The following is a 21302-nucleotide window of genomic DNA, read 5'->3' on the forward strand; positions in this document are numbered from 1 at the left end:
GTATTGCCAAAACTCGACAAAATCATAACTTGACCAACAACACTTCAACATGTCCAGCAACAGATATGATGAGGAGGATGAGACTGAGGAACAGTCTAGAGAAGCTCGTTTTCGCAGACAAAGAGATGAGGACGAGGACGACGAAGAGGATGAAGAGGAGGAAGAGGAGGAGGATGATGAAGACCATGAACGTGGAGTGAGTTGAGAAGACTTGATGAGCTATATATGGCTGCACTGCATTATAAACGGCTATAATTGTATATTCATTTGCAATGGTTAGCAATTGCATATAGAATGCACACTGCTACTATTTGCTACTCTTCAGCGGATAACCTGCTTATTGAATGGCAAGCTACGCTGTCAGTCCTTACCACTCGGTGATAGAGCTATCCAGCCAATTGCTTGTTATTTTCTCTTTTAAAGACCTATGTAAACTAGTCTTGATCAAATCACTGCTAAACTTGTAATTTATTCTAGCACGATCTAATCTCTAGATATAAATAGCCTAATATCAGCTCCTTTTCATTGTTCATATAGGCGATTAAAAACTAATTCAACTGGTCTATTGTTAAATGGTTTATTGGATTAGGTTCAAAAGCACCCAAAGAAGCGTCAACGTAGGCAAAAGGCCAACCCTTTTATTGATTATGAGGCTGCTGTTGATGAAGATGACGAAGAAGACGACGAGGAAGCTGAGGATGGTTTTGATCGTGGTGAGGCTATAACTGGACAATAACCTAAAGAATGGTCTGTCGTGCATATATGTTCAATCAAGTGTGACTCATTTTTTTAAATCATGCCAATTTGAATAGAGGAAGCTGAAGAAGTTGAACGCACTTTTCACGACGAAAGCAGACATAGAGCGTTTGATCGTCGTGTGCAGCAAGAAGAGGACACCAACGCTGAAGCAATCGCCGAGAGATTTAAGCAGCGATATGGTCGATCCGAAATGTCCCGTGGTGCTTACCGTGGCGACTTGGATCATGTGCCTCAAAGTGTATTGATTCCATCCGTCAATGATCCCAAGTTGTGGTTGATTCGATGCAAAGTACGTCTAGAAACTGTCGTGTTGAATCGGTGTATGCTTTTGTTTTTTGAAATGGCAATATTCTAATCCAAACGGCTATTTATTTTTATCCCCATTGAACTTGCGTGTCTACTCTCTAGCCAGGAAAAGAAAAGATTATTGTCATGCAAATGATGCGCAAGTTTGACGATCTAGAACTTACTTCCAAAACACCGCTCGAGATTTTATCTGTTTTTAGCAGAGACTCCCTCCAAGGCTACGTTTACATTGAAGCCATGAAACAAGCCCACGTTATGGCTGCTATTCAAGGTGTTAACAATATATACGTATCCAAACTCCAACTTGTCCCTGTAAACGAAATGGTGGACTGTTTGAGCATCAAAGGCAAAACATTGGATCTTAAAACCAACGCATGGGTACGAGTCAAACGCGGCAGGTACGACGGTGACTTGGCTCAAGTATTAGAAGTTGCTGAATCAGGTGATACGGCCCTTGTGAAACTCATTCCTCGCTTAGAGCCTGCTCGCGGTACATTAGGTCAGGTCCAGTCACGTCGTAAAAAGGGTACAGATGTTCGTCAACCACAAAAACTGTTTCAACCTAGCGATTTCAACAAGCGTGAAATCAATGCAGGTAATGGAGGATACACTTACCAAGGTGACTTTTTCGACAAGGATGGATACTTGGAGAAAACCATGAAGGTAACATCACTATTGACCGAGATGGTGAATCCTACATTGGATGAAATCACCAAATTTTCTGGTGGATCAATCAATGAGCAAAACAACGACTTGGCACTTTTAGCGAGCGCAAATCAAGCCACCACAGATGATTTTCAGATTGGCGAAGGAATTACGGTTATTAGTGGTGAATTGAAAAACGTTCCTGGCGTGATTCAGTCGATTGAAGGTGGTATTGTAACTGTTATACCCGACAAGTCTTTTGGACTGAGTGGGCCACTGCGATACCCTGCACGAGATATTGCAAAACGGTTTGAAGAGGGAAACCACGTCAAGGTAGTTGGAGGCGTACACAAGGACGAAACAGGCTTGATTGTCAAAATTGACAACAATGTGGTGACGATTTTATCTGATACGTCATTGAATCCAATCTCGGTGTTTTCCAAAGATTTGAGAACTGCAAGTGAAGTTTCTGCTGTGGGGACTTCTTTAGGTCAATATGACACGCTCGATCTGGTGCAACTTTCCGCTAGCGATGTTGGAGTGATTGTTAAGATTGAAAAGGACATATTGTTAATTTTGAACCAGTATGGTAATCTTTTGCGTGTCAAACCACAGCAAATCCAAAGCAAACGCGATTCTTCCAGGGCAGTAACAAGTGACTCGCATGCTCGGCCAGTTACTGCTGGTGACCATGTGGTTGTCAGCGATCCTTCATCTACAATCAAGCGCAGCGGCACTGTGTTGCATATATTTAGATCACATGTATTTGTCAAGTCGCGTGAGATAGTGGAAGACAATGGCATTATTGTTGCTCGCAACTCCAATTTAGTCGTTATGGGTGGAAAAGTGCCCATGCCTGCCTTTGGCAGTCATGCACCTGGTGCAGGACGCGGCAATGCTTACAACCCTTATGCTGCATCTACAGGTTTAGCGGGCCAGGGAAGATCAGGAGGCCCTGGTGGTATGGGTCGCGGAAGAGGTAGAGGCCGAGGCCGAGACGAGTTTGTTGGAAAGACTGTTACTATTTGCGGCGGTCCTTACAAGGGCTACCTTGGTATTGTCAAGGATGCCACCGAAACTCATGCACGAGTTGAGCTTCACACTGGCAACAAGACGATCAACATGGAAAAAACAAAACTCAGTATGCATGGAGCTGAATCACGGTCCATGCAATCCCAAGTCAATGCCGGATACAACGGATATGCAGATAGGTATGATCGTAACAGTAATATGGGTAGTCGTACGCCAAGCTACAGCGGATCCAAAACACCCATGTACCGATCAAATACCGAGTCGGCGACACCCAACCCACATATGGATGGTGGACGCACGCCTGCATGGGATTCTGGAAGCCGTACTCCTGCATGGAATGCTAGTAGCAAGACACCTGCTTGGGAAGCTTCAAGTCGCACACCGGCTCGCCCAGATTCATTTTTTCCGGGTGCAGATCATATGCCGTATCAAAATGCATTGGCAGATAATGCAGACACGCCATATATCCCATCTACACCTGCAGTTGATGGTATGCATGGACAATCTCACAATGTCACAGGAACACCGGGGGCTTATCCGTCAACTCCAGCGGCACACAATTTACCCCAAACACCATTAGGTGGTATAGGTGGACAGTATCCCAACATGGGAAGCGTGCCCAATACTGGATTACCGCAAACCCCTTTTGTTCCCGCAACCCCTTTCAACCCATCTACACCTGCCAACGTTCATGGAGACTATTATGGCTCACCCAATGGTGGTATGGACGTCCACGTATCTGAAAACTGGCTGTGCGTTGGTATTGAAGTGCGCATCATCCAATCTCAAACTGGGCGACGATTCCGCGATGGACAATATGATGGCCGACGTGCTGCAATCAAAACTGTCGAGCAGGGCAACCGCAATGCACAGATTCTTTTTCTGGACGGTGGTGTAGACGGTCATGGAGGAGAGGTGATTTCAGGTGTGCCAGATGAGTGTCTTGGGCCTATTCATCCAGAAAAGAAGGAAGCATTCAAGGTCCTCAAGGGTGAATATCGGGATTACACTGGCGTGTTGTTAAGTATTGATATGGAGGAGGGCGTGGTAAGATTAGATGGCCGTAGCGATATTTTGATGATGGATATGTCGTCTCTTGCCAAGATACATGCTTCATCTGAATAACCGATTGCACAATACATGACGCTTTGCAACAAGCATGTCTGATTTTAGTTTATTCGTTTTTACAGCCAGAATCTGTTTAATTTTCCTTTTGGGCCGAATCCAATAAAAATAATGAATCTGCTTATTGATGAATTATAATAGATGGCATGTGTGCTGGTTGTAAGACTGCAGGCTCAACTTGGATACCACCACTGGTTTGAATCAATCTTTGACTAAACCTATCTGACCAGGCCTGACTTCCACTTATATCCCTCTCAACCAAGACTATCAACGAGCAGTCACTATTCAGCAATCTGCTTGATCGTTTAGCAGCATCCATTGCCAATGAGCTTGCATATGTCATCAATCCCTCTGATCCCTGGCATATCGAATCCATACCAACAATAACAATAGATAAATGTGGAGGTTGTTGGGCTGGCTGATCTTGCATGATTGAATGCCAATCTGGCACAGATGCAAGAAGGGACACAAGCTTAGACGGTGTTGGTGTGTATCTAATATAGTCATGCACTTGATCAACAAGTTATTTCCAACTAGGATTGAATATATTCTTTCAGTGTCGTACCGTATATATACATGATGTTCCATGATCACTTGAATAGACTCGAGTGTTTGCGAATTGGAGTTGGCCGGATTTGAACAGGTAAATGGATTCAGTTCATCCATTGATGGCACAGGTATTTGACGGAAAGTGTCTGGAGACTGAGCAATCACTAGTACGGCTGTGGTAGGCTGGCGGCGAAGAATTGTTTGTACTATCTGAACAATCAGTGATGCCAGACTAACGACCAGACATATTCAGCAGACACAATGGTTAATGAATGCATCGAGTGCCAAAGGCTATCTTAAAATGGCTTACCATTGGGGATCAGCAATACGAATCAATGAATAATGATTGGAGTTTGAGCTAGAATGCAACAAGCTAAAAAGGTCTTTATATATCAATGACATGAGTTGAAAGTATTGGTTCAAGTCGATATTTATTGGCTTCATCGCCGTATTCATGTAAAATGGAACACTCGACAAGAGTCTGTCATGGAATGATAATTTACACAAGTTTACAGGACATTGTATTTTGAATCACCTACAACTGGTAATAAATAGTATAAAAACAGATAAATGAGATTGCAACAACCATCGCTCTTGATAACGCTTTGCAAATCTCAGTAGATTGCCGATTTAAATGGCACGATCATCCATTGTGGTTCATGTACCACGGCGACAATCTATAGTCTACAAACTCATTTGTTGTATTTTAATCGGATACATTCGCGTTTTAGTTCAAGAATGAATCTGTTCCTATGCCAACTGCCAGAAGACTAGTCAATTTAAAAGTTCAAAAAAACAATGTTCATTAATTTCGATGAAAATTATCATGCCATGAGACTGGATATTTATTATATACTTTGACGCCCTCAGTGTTCCGTTTTATGTGAATACAACTGTAATGTGGGCAAAACTGCCTGGCCTGAAGATGGCATTAATGTAGAAGGAGTCAAGGATACTCCTCCACTTCCTGTAGTGGTAACGTTACTGCTAGATACGCTTGCTTTTCGATAATCCAAAACCAACGATCTAGCAAGCATCCTTAATGGCTCCATAGCAATCAATCGATGGGGAAAATGTCCCATAAACACTGTAAATGGCTTAACCCATTTCAACAGCTTCTTTGGCCATACTCTTATATCCGAGTTCGGTACTTCAACTAAACTAGCTGGCGCATACTCTTTAAACAGCGATTGAGAAAAAATCATTGTAAATAGTAACGTTGCAAGTGGAAGGTACATCTCTGCCCCTTGGTCTCTCGTTCCGTAATGAATCAGTTCGTCAATCACATACAGGTATAGGAAATGTACCGCGCTGGCCTTTTCAGCCGACTCTTGAGTCAGATTACATCCAGTAAAGTACATGGACGGCATAGCCTCTAGTTCATGCGAGAGGCGAACAATGTGTGATTCGAGATTGAAAAAACTCCTCCGAGATCCAGACGCGAAGTGGAACATTTCTACATTGCCAAAACTAAGCTTAACATGAATACCATACTTTTCCGACGGTCGACGTTTGTTATACAGAATCATATGCTCTAAAACGTATTTCTCCTGTAGATAATGGGTTGATTAGGTTTATAAAATAGGCATTTATGACCCCCTCAAAAAATAATGAAACATGCCAAGTCAGGGTTACCTTTTTAAGTGCATCAGTATTCTTGACCAAAATATCCATGAGAGGCACAATTCGAAGTTTCTGCGACTGCATAGGTCCCAGTGTTAATACTCCGGTAGAGGTCCACAGAGGTCTGAAAGATCCAACAGGCTGAGGACAAATCATTCCTTTGTTGCTGAGCCCGGTGCCTCCAATCAACGACAAAGTAGATCCAACACAACCAAGTTTATCTTCCCCCACTTGAGTATCGTCACTTGTGCTTAATGCATTCACCAACTCTATTGTGAAATACATACCATCGGTCAAGATCTCATACTCGAGAGTATCATGCAACAAATTAGTGACTGAGAATGTATCATCTACAGGAGAAAATTGAATGATATTTGGACTAGTAGAAATATGATGCGATTGTATGGTAGAATCATGCGTCAAATCTGCCCCTACTGCAGCAGTTTTTTTGCTTCGGATCATACCAGAAAACAAAAACACGGACTGGGAAAGCATGATTTGAGGTTGGCACAACATTGCACAAAAAGTAATGGTTTTTTGGTAGTCTTTAACTAATCGGCAATTGATATAAATCTCAACAATCTTTTCCACAGCACCTTGCTCCTCCAATGATTTGGAGGTGTTTTCAATGTTTGTAGAATATGCTTCCTTGTCGCAGGGCATGGACTGGCCGGGCCAAAATCGCACACAGACCCTTGAACAGGATTCAGGCTCTATAGTCAGGCTTCTAAATAGTTTTACACTTGTTGGAGATAGCGAAAACAACATCTCGCTATCATCGTCATAGGTCAGATTGCTCTTGAACAAAAACTCCAATGGAACTGATTCACGGTTACAAATCACCAAACTGTGGGATGAGTACAAACAGCCCAGATAAACAGGTGAAATTTCCAATGATGAGTCGTCCCAGTCCAAGCCTTGTGTAAAAACGTCAAACGCATGATTATTGTTGGGTTCAAGCTGCATTATGCGCGAGTTGGACGAGTTTGAAGCCATACCTGCTACACTCACAGCAGATCTTCGTACGTTTGATTTAGCAACAACTTCAACCGATACTCGAATAATTTTTGTATCGTATCGATTGTCCACATTTTCAACCAGTAAATAAGTGGAAAATACGCCTCTTAGCGAAACCATGATATTCAAAGTGATGGTATGACTGGCTGACAAACTACTTGAAGCTGATGTAGATCTAAAAGCATCCAGAACGCCTTCGCTACAACTACACACCAACCATGAACGATCGTTTTCTGTAATAGATCCAAGTCGATAAAATACTTTGGAGTTGGAAGTGTTTTCAATGACAATTTTTTTGGAAATGGGAGTTTGACCAAGATCTTGTTGACCAAGATCAAGCTCATATAGTCCTTCAAAATCGCCACTAATTGCATCCGCTACTTTCTTACATCCACGAAGAACAATATGACCAGTAGCTCGACGACCAGATGAGTTAACTATCGAATCGACAGTGCTCATGTGACGAGAGGATGTGCTTCCAATATTTGGTCCAAACGATGCGCCTGAGCGAGTATCAGAAAATGGTATGTCATCATCCTCGCTAGCCATATGTGCATACGAACTCACTGTAGTAGAAGTGGATGACATTATACCAGGAGTAACTGCGCGTACACTTGCACCTGAATTCGATCCGCCTGCACCTGTGTAATTCATAGTATTACCAACTCCTCCAGAAGCAAAATTATAATCATCGTCCCAGCGCACAGAAGAATTATTTGTCTCGCCCCGTATATTATCAATAGCCGTTCTGTCGGGTGATATAAACGGTTCAAACAGACCCGCAGGTGGATGCGACACGTTATTATTGTCTTCAGAGACTTTCAACGCACCAAACGTATCCTCCACAATCGATATGAAAATGGTTTGTACCTGTTTACTCAAAGAATTGATATCCAGCACGTGTAGCTTAACATCTTCCGACACGCCACCAATTTTTGGATCGAGTAATTCAATCCGTAATACAAATGTTCCACCAGGCTCAACACGACCACACATGGCACTGTCAAGCGGATGCACCTTGATTTTATCCGTAGTTGAAGCAAGTTCAATTGGAGTTTCAATCACGATTTTGAACTCAAGATTAAAGTCGCTGGATACGTTGGTAATGACTACATCCTTGTGCTGGACTCGAAGTGGACTGGGTGTATGCATCATTTTCGCTTCAGACAATTCTTCTCCGTTTTCTAATTCGCTGTCCGATGGCATGACACATTGAAATTCAATTCTGCGATGAGAAAGAATAAATGTAGAGCCTTCAATAATTGTACCACGAATTGGAATTGTCTCTGTCATTCGAATATTTGCAGATGCTGGTGTTACTGCTAAAGACGTAGGCGAAACAATAGATACATCAGCATCAAGTGGTTGAGCTGTAGAATTGGATACTTGATTTTTGGATGTAATCCAAAGTGTTCCCAAAGTGATGCCATCAACATTTGTCAAATACTTGGACGTGCTTTCATTGGCGGTCAGTTTTGATTTGGGCAATGCAGAAGCTCGAACTTTAATTTCAGTCGTTCCTCTGGGTGCAAGACTTAAACTGCCGACTAGTGGAGAGTTTGAAAAACGCGACAGGATTGCAATTTCCACCAGATCGGCAACATCAGGTGCCAGTGTGCAACCGACTTCAAACTTCACATCTTCGTCAGTGATATTAATAATGGTAAACCAGTTGTCACATGGAAGAGCATTGGGTGGTGTCGGATGAATCAGTGTTGGAAGATCAAGCTGTCCAGCAACAAGTCGATCGAATCGCAGCTCAAACTGGGTCAAAAATGCAGAAACATTGCAGATAGAAACATTTCGAGGATTATACACGTTAATGATGTTGATAGGAAAATTGCGTAAGCCAGGTGTGGGCGGGTCGATGTTTCGTGGTTTGAGCACTGCATCCACGGTATGGCTCATCCCAGGATCAATACGACGCTTAAACACACCCAAGTCAGTTTCATTCGATATGGAAATGATATCAATCACATCCGGTATCTCCAGCTCATACTGCATTGGACAGTGAGACGTATTGCCAATAGTGAATGAAAACGGCATTTCTTTCCACATGTTGAAATGTCCAACTTTACCCAAATCTATTGACACGGGTGCAACTTCTCCAGTCGAAATACAGTATTCTGCAGAAAGTTCTACAATTTTCATTGTAGAACCACGATCCACGTTTTGTAACAGCAACACGCCATCCTGTACAACTTTATGGCCGGCCATAATAGCATTCCAAAAATCACCTTCATAAACCAGCTTTGGCCGTGGAGCGGACATAACCAGCGTCGCCTTTTCTCCAGGATGAAGCAACAGCGTTGCGCCGCATACAGCCATACTAAGCCTCTCAGCTATGACTCTCATTGTAGTCGATTCACAGTCGGACTCAATTTCAAAGGTGGTTGGACCTTCAACAACAAAACCACATCCATTGGGTACAACCCACCTCACATTGATATCCATACTGCTTATGGGCTGGATCTGAAGTAATTCGCGCGACAGGTTCTCTACTTCAAAGCTGCGCTCATATAATGGTACCGAATCTATACGATACTTGTTTTGCAAAACCAGCGAGTTGGCAAAGTTCTTATTTGGATCTGTCACTGCACCACCTGATATCACATAAATATTGTCCCATTTTACTGCTGGGCGAGACTCAGTCTTGAGCTGTGCTTCTGAAGTGAAACCCAAATCTTTCGCGCCTAAAGGTGGAAGCCAAATAACACCAGACAATGATAGCAGAATGGGATCCACAAATAGTCGAATCTCTACGCGTGTCTGTTGCATCGAATTGTTGATGTTGATCACATCAATAGCCTCATGAATAAATCCGGGCTCGGTAGTAGAAAGTGTGAAATCAATACGATCGCATTGTGGAACATTTAGAGTGGTTGAATTTAAAGGTGCTTGCAGTACCGGGCTTAGCATTTCTCCAGTAAGCAAAGACGGATCACTGGAAGGTGAAAGCGCAAGAGAATCAAAAGGTTTAGACAGTGATGCGACTGGTGTTGTGAGTTCTGGGGACATTGCTGCTTGTGATACATATGATACACCGTCAATATACCCTCGTACTTTAGACAATCCAAGATTCAAACTAGTTGTCTGTAACTCATACTCTAACGGAAGTCGTGGCGACAGATTGTAAATCCAAAAACTTCCAGTATGCTGAACACCAGCAGTGGTTGATACGCCAAAATTAACAAGGTTGTGTGATACCATCAACAGTGACTGTCCAATAGTAGCAGTGAATTTAAGTGTCTGTGTAGTAAGTGTCATGACCCCATTTGCAGTAGGAATGCTTTTTGTAGCCAACAAAGTGTATTTGTTAACCATAGTATCACGGATCTGTACAACAAATTTGATACCGCCAATTAGGGTACGGCAGTCGATTTGACTAGAAATGCGCGAAGCCATTTCGCGAAATAATCCTGTAGGACTCGACGAAGCTGACCGTTCTGGTGTTTTTGTCTGTTGTTGGTTAGTAGAAGACCCACCACTTAAATTTGGTTGAAGGGCAATATACAAGGTGCGTATCTTTTTCGGTTCCATTAGAATATCGACAGCAGGACGACTCAATGCCTCGTCACTAAATATAAAGCATTGCTGTGCCAGATTCGAGCTTGCAGAAATATTTAAATCATGATCTGCAATGTTTTCAATCTCTAAAGGTTGAATAGTGGCGTACTTGCGTGTTGGATCTACATAGCAATTTCCAAAATCCAGCTCCGTTGCTGTCACAGATGTATTTACACTTGAGCAGCCAAAGGTATGAAACCGAAGGTAGCTTGATTGAATTCCGTAGTAAACAAAAACAACAACCAATTTCTGGTCAGTGACAGAGTCTTTGACGGCCATTGTGTTGACAAAAAATCCTCGATTGGTAGGGATAATGGTGAGATCAAACCGACCAGTTTCTAATGGCTTCAACACTTGCTCGGCTGTTTGAAATCGCAAGTCAGACGATCCGTCCGGCCCTTCAGTAAAACTGAATCGGACCTCTGTGTCTGCAGTATTCGTTAGAGTAGCATATACGTCTTTGCGTTCTCCTATCTCAAGTTTACCCAGGTCCACAAAAGGAGCCTCAACCAAAATCGATATCGGCAATTGAACTGGCCGTGTTTTTTGAATGTCTTGCTCTAAACAAGGTTGAGAAGTAAATACGCTTGTAGACTGTAAATCAGATGTATTGCAAGAACCCAAAGTAGTATTACACAAGGCGTTGGCAGTTTCGGATGGCAAAGTACTATCAATTTGTGGAATGATACTAGAATCAGTAGCCGTAGACACATCTCCTGTTTCAGACAAGGTAGCGATAGGGCTTTCAAAGTCAACTAAAGGATTTTCAATAGCAGGTTCTTGACGCTCGCGACTGCTTAAGACACGAGAGAAATTTGGAGATAATTCAGATAAAACATTGGGTGGGACAGTAGTCAGTGCAGTCAATGGGCTGGTTGTTTGTCGAAAAGCTGTGACAGTTGGAGGATCATTTTCACCAAGATCTGACAATACTGATACGGGAACAAGTTTTTGGTCGGCTAATCCAGCCTCACTTATTTTCAAGTTATTCTCCTCCTCGATTTTTTGCTGATAAGTTGCTAAATCAAAGCATACTGTAGTTTTACAAAGTATACGCTTGACAATATCTGTGTTTTTTTGCTCATGGACATAGATGCGCGCTGTGCATATTTCACTAAATGTATCTGGCGCTACTGCATCCACCGTCAAGGGCGACGATTCTTGATACGAGGCCGCACTGGTCGAAACTAACATATCAACGTCACTATCTGCAAAAGACGCCATTGACAAAGTACGACATTTGGACTCGGCAGGAGATTCAGGTTGGATCAGTGGACTAGTAAGCATTTTTAACAAAGGAACCGCTTGACTGGCTACGTTTTTCTTGATAGATGGTGATTTTTCCACTGCTTTCAGCAACACACGTACAGATTTGATGCAGCGAGGTTCAATTGTAAAGATGATCGAGTATTTGCTTTTTTTGACCTTGAATGTCGGAACAGTATGCAAGGCTCCTTCTACTGTTAATCCTGTTGGTGTAGCATTGGCTGTGGTAGACTTTATTGTATTGGCCAATGCGGGTATTATAATATTTGTAGGCTGTGGAGATGAAGTAGAATTTGATTTCAAAGGAGTCGGAGCAGGTTTTAAACCTGTTACGCTAATAATCGAATCTGCGGATGATCTCGGAGCACTATCAATTTTCAAATCCGTGGATCCAGCAAGAGTAACAGACGGAGAACTATCAACAGATGCTTTTATGCATTATTCATCAAATATACAAGATTTAGCATTACTCATCAAACTATTTTAAATAAACATTCGGCAAAACCAAAATATACCTGCAGCAATAGCTTCTTTTTTGAGTTTCTTATCATCTTTATCCGTAGCATACTCATCCAAAATCTCCCCAGCTCGCAATTTGTCCAATTTTTCCGTAATTTTTAAAATTTTGTCTTTGCGTCCTTTTCGTTTAGCAATCTTGAGTTTTTGTTCGGCCTGCTCAATTAATTCCTCGATTTCACTAGATAGAATCTTTACGGGACGCTTTTTCAGTTTTTGGTGCATATGAAATCCAGCTGTACTATCTTTATAGCCACTGTTTGCATCATTGTCGTCATCGTCAATTAGCTCAAATTCAATCTCAACACAGCATCGTTCAAATACAAGCTCCTTAGAATCCACTCGAATCTCAAACGTACGAACATGTGTCTGACTAGTGTTGGAGACGGTAAATTCTTGTGCGTGGACGTGTTGATCATTGATCATACACACTCCAAAATTCAACAGTAATTTTTCAATGGCAAAATTTTCTGGCTGACGGATATTTGCTTTAAGAATCATAGTTTGATCATTTTCACGATCGTGAATATTCTCTACAATAAGCTTTTCTTGGAAAATACCTGCCAAAGAGGGATCAAAAATAAACTCGACTTCGCGTTTACCATATCCTCTCACTAGACCCGTACGGTAGTTATCTAAAAGTATATCGCCAGACGCAATAGACCCAGACTTACGAATAGTGTAAAGAAGTGGAGCCTCGGAGTTGTTGCGAATAACGATACTTTTGTTACGTCGCTCGTTCTTGTCAAGCAATCCAAAATTAATGTTTTTTTGTCCAAGCTCCATGATGGATCTGTATAGCAATGTGCGCAGCATAAGTTCTTGAACAGGAATAGCATCTAAAGGACCATGAAGCAATTGTTCAAACTGTGGTTGTTTGATATCGCGATCAAATTCCTTTAGACTTAAAAACAAGCGAGCATCATGTTTTCGTGGCTTTCCCTACCAATGTAATGTGTCAAAACACAGTATATTAGCAAATAAAACCCAAATACCCAATACCAAGCATGGCAACAAGAAATAAACTCACTTGAACATGAGGTCGAGTATTTCCCAAAGCTGTCAAAACCAATACAATCGTAGCACTAGACTCGGGTTGGATATTTACAACTGAGGTAGCAACCAGTCTTTCTTCTTGAATTGCATTTTCCAGCTCGCGCCTTAACATCAACTGCGATCTTGCATATTTTTCCTCCAAAGATGCACGAGGAAAAGGTGGAGGTGGTACCCCCGTGCCTTTATCCAAAAGCAGTAGCAATACGTCTAAAGTAACTTTTGTTCCATCAAGTAAATCTGTAAACTGCATCGCCAATACATCATCTAAAAGAAACGATGGATCATCCGCCATTGAATCCGCCATCGAGCTACCAATAGGTACTTCAGACGAATCGGCAGCCACTGCTAATCGGCTATTTTTATGGATTCCTCCTGATGTATTTACAGACGGCGTGAATACATCATCGCCTGCCGACGCCATATGTACAAGCATTCGATTCAGAGGTGGACGTAAGTTTGACTCTTCCTCATGAAACAATGATTTTCTCTCTCGACTGTAATGCTGACGAAGAAGCTTAAGCTGTGCAGTCTGAGTAATTTGCGGTGGTCGGCGCTTAGGAGAGCGTCGTCCTGGACCATCCATCAACGAGGCAAGATCCAAATAGTCGGGAGTTTGCTTATCATCAGGGCATGTCAATGAAGATTGAGCATCGCCTGCTCCACGACTAGATTTTGTGATATTAGCAAGTCCTAAACTGGAGCTGGTAATATTACCTGCATTTGAACTGCCAGAAAGTGCATCAGATGCAGGTCGCTTAAATTTGCGAGCATCGTGTAGAGTTTCCAGTAATTTTTCACGTCGCTCCAAAGCACTACTCGCACTTGAGATTGAATCAAACTTTCCAACCGACTCGACTGACTTGGTAAATATTCGAATATCATCCGGCATTGACGAAGTGATTTGCAATGATAATACCTTTTTGGATATATTCTCAATGGTAAACGTCCGCACCACAGGTGAATTTAAAACTACCGCTCCAAAATCGACAAAATTAGTTGAAGTAGGTGTTAAGATATGATAAAACAGCGAATGAAAAGTCACACGATGCTTATCAATATTCGTTGAACGAACATCCACAATATGGTCATTTTCGCGATTGAGAAGGTTAACAACTGTGATTTGTTTACAGTAATCCGGGTTGATTTTGCGTGGGTATATATCAATTTTCACCTCGATGTGTTGGCGAGCATGGATTGTCATTTCACCGCGAAATGAATTCAAGACTTTGGATACAAACCGAAGTTCTACTCGTGCTGGGAGCTCAGAGCAATTTGTAATTTGAATTGGTAGAGATTTAAAGGTATTGACATCGGTATCACCAAAATTAAGTAGCTGTGGAGTCACTTCGATAAACGAAGTGCAAGTGCGTGCTACAGCTTGAATGGTTTTTTTTTCACGAGTTTGTTGGCTGGGATGTGCATACATGAGAGTAATTCGAAAATTGCGTTTTATAAGCTTTCCTGCTCGATAGTCTGGAGTGGCAGCATCGAGTGCAGGCTTATAGCATATTTCAATTGTTCGCTCAGTACCAGAACGCAATTGCACTTCATCAATACGAATCACATCCTCGGTAGTGACGCCAAGAGCATCAATTTGTGGTAGATCCAGAATACAAAGGTTATTTACTTCGTCATTTTTCTCAAAGCTGCTGTTACTAGACGATGTACGTGCCAGGCCAATTGGTTCAGTTAAAAGGCTGCCTCCTCCACTTCCAGCCGCATTTGTACTTCCTAGTGAAGCCCCACTAGCTGCACCGGACATATTAAGTGTAGTGCTATTATTTCGTTTGGGAGGTAGCAAGGGAGATGATGCATGTGAGCTTGTCGAGCTCTGAGTAGGTGACAAGTCACTGTTTGTACCAGATATGACTGCAGAAATGTCCTGCATACGCTCAACTCTAGGTCGCTCAATACAAGGAGAAGCACCATCTATTTGACTAAAGCCCTGTGCTGCGGTGGTGTATTGAATAGATCCTACTCCTGTAGATGGATTGGCAGATTTTTGTCGGTGGTGGTTAAGATGGTGGTGATGGCCAGTGTAATTATGCTGCTGTGGAGAGCTCTGTATATTATCAACAATCGGATCGTCGCTTTTAAGCTGAAACACTACTCCAGGATTATCGCTTTCAAAAGATATATCTAGAGTGGAATTCGACATGTTCTTGAGAGTAATGCGACGCTTCCTCCATAACCCGGCACAGCAGTCACCAAAATCAATCATACTTCCGGTACTTACAAAAAGTGCTTCTTCACGCAACACATCGTGCACAATGGCGTGAATACGAGTCTCAATCATATTTTCAGAGTCGTTTTGGTTTTCAATCTGCAAATCGTAATTGAACTCTCCCGTCTCATGAGGCTTGAATGTCACACGAATGCGTTGATGAGAATATGCTGGAACAGATGCATTTTCTACTGGATCGCCAGTATTGTAGTCTGTAAATCTGAGCCAATTCTTGCCATTCCTGTTGGACAAATCGACGGTATTTAAACACCAAAAAAGATCAATTTCAGACCGATTCCAAACTGTAAAATCCTTAAAATAACTTCCTCCGACAATACAGTTATCAAAAATAAGACCAGTGCTACTAATATCTGTCCAGAGTAAAGAGCGACAGACACGAGACCGTAGTTTGATGGTCAACTAAAGATATAGAGAAAACAAATATTCATGAATATAATTTAACACTAGCCATAAACGATAAAATCTATCCAAAATTACCTGAAAATCGGGAACATTGGAGGATGAATCACCGCCTGTAGCTGAAAGAATATTGGGGTTGTCTAATCCCTCATCTGGAGATATTTCTGTAGAAGATTCTTTATCTAACGTGCCTTTAGATTGACCGATAGTATCTATAGAGCGTGTTTTAGCATCAGAAACAGTAACAGGCTTCTGCACTAGTGAATCCAGCTGCTGATTGGTACTAGACTGAACAGATTTGAGTTTCCGGTTTACAGTTAAATTATTTTGATAGGTCTGTCCATTCACATTATCCATTGTAGAAATAGAGGTGTTTGTTGGCGGATTTACAGTATTTCCGACATTTTTACTGTCAGCTCGATAGGCGAAAAAGAAAATAAGCCCATTGACTTCAAAAAAATCAAAGGTCTCTTCTTCTTCTCCTTGAGATACAAACAATGAATCCATCATTTGACTAGAATTTAAACGATTTCCTGTAATTGACTTGAGTCTACTATTCGCTGGTGCCTGTGCAGTCAAAACACTCTCGCGACTATCCTTTATCTCGGGAAGAAATGCAATGATGATTTTTTGCAACTGGCCAGGTTCTATCAACACCTCGTCGATATGATTGACATAATTAAACAACTGATTAAACTGGTGTCCGTGACCATATTCAGAAGCATGGCCAAATCCAGAAAGACTCATAGCAGCAGCCTCGACCGTGTTGCTGGTAAAAGATTGAAGAGGATGATTTTGAGATAGCGATGTTTCAATATATTCAGAGGAAGCAGAAAACGACGATCTCTGAGTAGATAGCATGGGTGAATCTGACGAATCATTGGTATAGGATAAAGAGTCCATCGAAATCAGTAATGGAAAATTATGCCCTGTATTTAGATGAGATGGTTCATAGATGTCTTTAGTATGCGCAGGATTTTGACCTAAAGAAGTGCTGCTGGGTCTACCAGAACGAATAGGTGAGCTTGTTTGATGAATACCTGAATCGTGTAGCAATGATTCAGGTCCTGGAGAAATGGCCGAGGCTACAGAAACGGATGCCAATGCCGAAATTCCACTTGTGTTGTTTTGAATTGATCGAGATGGGCGACTTTCACGATCTAAAAGGTTTTCGTTAGTCAGCTGAAAGGCTATTTGAGAACCCAAATTTGATCGCATTTTAACAATAACTGGAGTGGATGATATGTTGCGAATCTCAAGACGACGCAGAGCATGCAAGCTATTAAGGTATACATTATCGAGCACTAATTTATTTCCAATGCCAACGACTTCGATCAATGGCTGTTTGATAGCACCTGCTGATGTGACGGTAGATACTACTTGTGGAGAAGAAAATGGCGGCTGCATTTCAAGAGCATAAAGACTTGAGTTTCAAAGTAATAAACGAGTCTTTTTGTGAGGTAATGGTGTGAATACTATTGCAGGAGCAGTTTGAATACAATTGAATCTGAATTAGAACAACTCAAGCCAATGTGGATAATAAATACTGTCTAGTAATAAACTGAAAGTATAAACAGGTCTTTACAGTAGCTGGCTCCACTCTTTCCGTCCCTGCGTCTTGATGACTGCCGATACCAACAGATTCGCTCAAATTTCAATGTTCGTCCAAGTTGGAGTTTGTCAAATGAAATTTACAACACGTGATACACAGTGGAATTTGTTGTCTTCAAATTTGGTTTATTTTACTGCCAACAGCTTATTCACATCGACTCCTTTTGCCGAAGATAGTGAAATAGAGCCTCTCGAACTGCGTCGTTTTGATAAAACTCACTCCTTCGAATCTCATCCTCATTGATCCTAGTATCTCCAAGAACCAGCTCCAAATCTCTGCTTTGGCTCGCTACCCATTGATTAATCAGCCCAACTGGATCCTTGGCAAACCAAAGCATGAAATCACGTCGCACCTTGATAAGATTAATCGACTGCACTGCTGCAGAAATTTTGTCATCCAAAAAGCAGATATCTTGGGTTAGGAAGGCATTGGGTGCTGCTGCCGACTTGTATCTGTCACGAATGGGATCTTCAATCTCGATTTCAATGTCAAATGCTTGTGGGTGTACATGGTACTCCTTGTCAATACTATATATTCATACAGTTTGTCCATTTAGCCAAACAAGCCATTGCCATATCGTAAAAAATCTGAGCTATCATGCTCTTGTTTTTCGCATCAAATATTATATTCATCTTACCAAACAATACCCTCGACCACTGCCGGACCACATGGGAGCAAATGCGGTTTTAGCAATAATGGCAATTGCGGAAACATGATTTTAGACTCGTTGAAAATCTTCATTGTATATGTTGAAATAATCCACGGTACATGTTAAACTCCTTGTCAAAAACTGTACAATACAATAGGTATTAAACTTGCCTGCTTCATCAATTCATCACAATGAACAAATCTACGGTCCTCTACCTCTTGAAGGCGATGCAGCTAAGTTTAACCAGAGAGAAATTCATATCAGACAAGAGCTGACCACTCAACCAGAAATCACCTTACCCTTTAATCAATATCTAAATTAAGCATCATGAATTCAATTCAATTTTATACAACTAACCTTGACATACTGCCAAAAAGCAGTAATCACATTTGCAAGTGTGTCTGTGTGTACATCCAACATCCTGGACAACAAAGGAGACAACCGATACTTTTCAATATGATCTTCTACAAACAACATGATACGCACTGGAAAGTTTGTGTTTGCCTCTCCTTTGATTTCAAATCCATCCACTTCCTGTAAACCAACGGTTTTATTCCACTATAATATAATGATTGTAAATATTTAACGGCGCAATCATGGAAACACCAGTAATAGTAAATGTGCATTTTCAAATCATACCTCTATCACATTATCTGTTGGATACACAAGTGGATCGCGCTGTAGCTCAACAACAACTTTTTTAATCAATGCAGAAAATTTGGGAAGATAGGCAGGTTGTCTGCGAGTATTTGGAGCCTAAAGCATGGTAAAATATCAGCCATAAACAAACAAAAAACAATCAATAAGATGTCACTTACATCAATCAAACGACCCTCCACTTTGAGTGTCCAGTCAGCCAAAGTGACACCTGTTTCCATACCATCAGTAGAGGCATCGGCTGACTGATGTGAAGTAGCGAGATTCGATAAAAAAACGCGCAAAACTCGAGAGATTCTCTAAAAAGTAATACCATTGATTAAAAGTTATAAAGTAGACCTTGTTAAAAGTAAAAACATACCTTTGAAGGCTTGACTAGAATGTCTTGAATGTCGAGCGTTTTTCTAGTAATGGTTGCATCAAGCCGCTTTTCAAACTCCTGCATTTGGCTATATAGCCGAGCTTCTGGAACATACGTCTCCATCTGAATTAAAATATTATAAAGCCCGGTTTAGTAACAAAACTAGTCATCATAATCATAAAAAAATAGTTCAAATAAATTCCAGTAATACCTTTTTCGGAAGTGATTTATCAGTAGGTCGCTTCCGTCTATTTGTTATCAAACAATAGTGATAAGCGTCAAAGATACAGTTGTTTAGTATTATAATGATCCATTCTAACCATAACACTCATGACTAGTATATTCTATTTAAAAATATGCAGCTCTTCAAAACTGTAAACAGCTTACCGTTTCTGCTCACCGTCAGCAGAACTGAGTCGTTTTGGCATTTGTAAACCAGAATTAGCAGCTCCAGCTGAAGTGTTTATTGCAGCAGCTCCTGCATCATGTACTCCAGCAATATTATTTGAGCCAGGAGTGGAATGCGTAGCTGCATGAACAGGTGTGGCAGCATAACCAGAAACAGGATTTGAAGTAAGTGGTGTAGCAGCCATAGGTGGTGCTAGAGCGGAAGGAACTTGCGCAGATCCTAAGTTTGTAGAAGCAACTGGAGCTCCATGTGGCATCATACCTGAAATAGGCGTGGCTTGCATCGGTAATTGAGTGCCAGCTGAAAATGGAATCTGTATGTTTAAAGCTGCGTGAGGTGTGGGTTGAGCTTGACCTGGATCAACAGCAGAAGATGTAATAGAAGTATTTATCATATTGGATGAGCCAGCTGGGACTGCCATAGATGCCTGAGCAAGTGCAGAAATGGGTACTGCAGATTGGGCTGGAACAGATCCTGCTTGAACAGCAGACGCATTAGTAATGGACAATCTTTGCTGAATGTTCTAAAATTAAAACCATAAACTCTAAATCAGTATCATGCACATTACATTTTAAAAAGTAGTAGACTTTCAAAGTCCATATATCAGTCAAACGACACCAAAAAAACAGTTACGACCGTGATCATGTCAAATGGAACATTAGATAAAAACTCGGCAAATGTTCACATTACAGTTTCAGTAAATCCAAGACTTGCTCAATCCCAACCCTCTTTTATCCAAACCAAGCATTATGCCATTGGGTGATCGGTATGAAAACAATAGTTGCATTCCAGAAATTGCAGTTTTTGTTCTATTGAACTAGATCGCAAACGTATGTGATCTCATGATACAACAAAAATGAATTTGAAAGCAGTTGAACCCAACATCCGGATTACAATGAATTTGGTGATCGTACAATATACGACTACCAAAAGAGGACAATCTGAGTTCAAAACTACAGTTTGATCGTATCCTATGATGGATGTTGTCTATTAATGTCGATGTGTAGTGGGAAAGAGCAAATATCTAACCATTGTCTATTCCGAAACAAAATAGCGACTGCAAGATAAATACAAACGTTCCATTTTACATAAATGTAATTAAATTAGACAATATAACTTACAGGAGCAGCAACAGAAGTGGATGTAGCAGGAATCTGCATACCATTAGGCATCTGCATGTACATTTGAGGTTGCATTTGCATAGGCATTTGCATAGGAACTTGTCGACCTAAAGGCATCTGCATACCAGGCTGCATTTGCATGGGCATCTGCATACCATTGGGCATCTGCATGCCATTAGGCATCTGCATACCATTAGGCATCTGCATGTACATTTGAGGTTGCATCTGCATAGGCATTTGCATCTGCAGAGAAGGGTCTACCATATTAGACTGCTGACGCACGGCATTTGGGTTAGAATTTGCTGCCTGCTGTCTTTGCTGACGTAGCAACATCTGTTGTTGCATCTGCATCTGCAGTTGCTGTTGCTGTTGTTGCGACATTTTCTCG

The 21302-nt window shown here is 41.5% G+C and overlaps 4 protein-coding genes across 4 annotated transcripts; 1 reads left to right on the forward strand and 3 right to left on the reverse strand.

The window, feature by feature from the left end:
- Positions 1-49: 49 nt before the first annotated feature.
- BATDEDRAFT_84603 (uncharacterized protein) lies at positions 50-3867 on the forward strand (the record flags this gene model as incomplete). Its single annotated transcript, XM_006675912.1, has 4 exons — positions 50-196; positions 590-713; positions 813-1048; positions 1168-3867. 4 exons carry the CDS (start codon positions 50-52, stop codon positions 3865-3867), a joined length of 3207 nt encoding a protein of 1068 aa, XP_006675975.1.
- Positions 3868-3988: 121 nt separating this feature from the next.
- Positions 3989-4818, reverse strand: BATDEDRAFT_21427 (uncharacterized protein; the record flags this gene model as incomplete). Its single annotated transcript, XM_006675220.1, has 3 exons — positions 3989-4361; positions 4433-4648; positions 4727-4818. 3 exons carry the CDS (start codon positions 4816-4818, stop codon positions 3989-3991), a joined length of 681 nt encoding a protein of 226 aa, XP_006675283.1.
- A 464-nt stretch (positions 4819-5282) lies between these two features.
- Positions 5283-17512, reverse strand: BATDEDRAFT_21428 (uncharacterized protein; the record flags this gene model as incomplete). The annotated part of the gene is made up of 6 exons (XM_006675221.1): positions 5283-5966; positions 6052-6269; positions 6327-12317; positions 12405-13347; positions 13436-16105; positions 16184-17512. 6 exons carry the CDS (start codon positions 17510-17512, stop codon positions 5283-5285), a joined length of 11835 nt encoding a protein of 3944 aa, XP_006675284.1.
- Positions 17513-17865: 353 nt separating this feature from the next.
- BATDEDRAFT_85559 (uncharacterized protein) lies at positions 17866-21295 on the reverse strand (the record flags this gene model as incomplete). Its single annotated transcript, XM_006676193.1, has 9 exons — positions 17866-18244; positions 18514-18599; positions 18724-18924; positions 19006-19122; positions 19185-19322; positions 19385-19507; positions 19596-19632; positions 19772-20316; positions 20915-21295. The coding sequence occupies 9 exons, from the start codon at positions 21293-21295 to the stop codon at positions 17866-17868; spliced, it is 2007 nt and encodes a 668-aa protein (XP_006676256.1).
- Between the last annotated feature and the right edge of the window lie 7 nt (positions 21296-21302).

This window comes from Batrachochytrium dendrobatidis, assembly GCF_000203795.2.
Source record: "Batrachochytrium dendrobatidis JAM81 unplaced genomic scaffold BATDEscaffold_1, whole genome shotgun sequence".
Taxonomy (NCBI): Eukaryota; Fungi; Chytridiomycota; class Chytridiomycetes; order Rhizophydiales; genus Batrachochytrium; species Batrachochytrium dendrobatidis.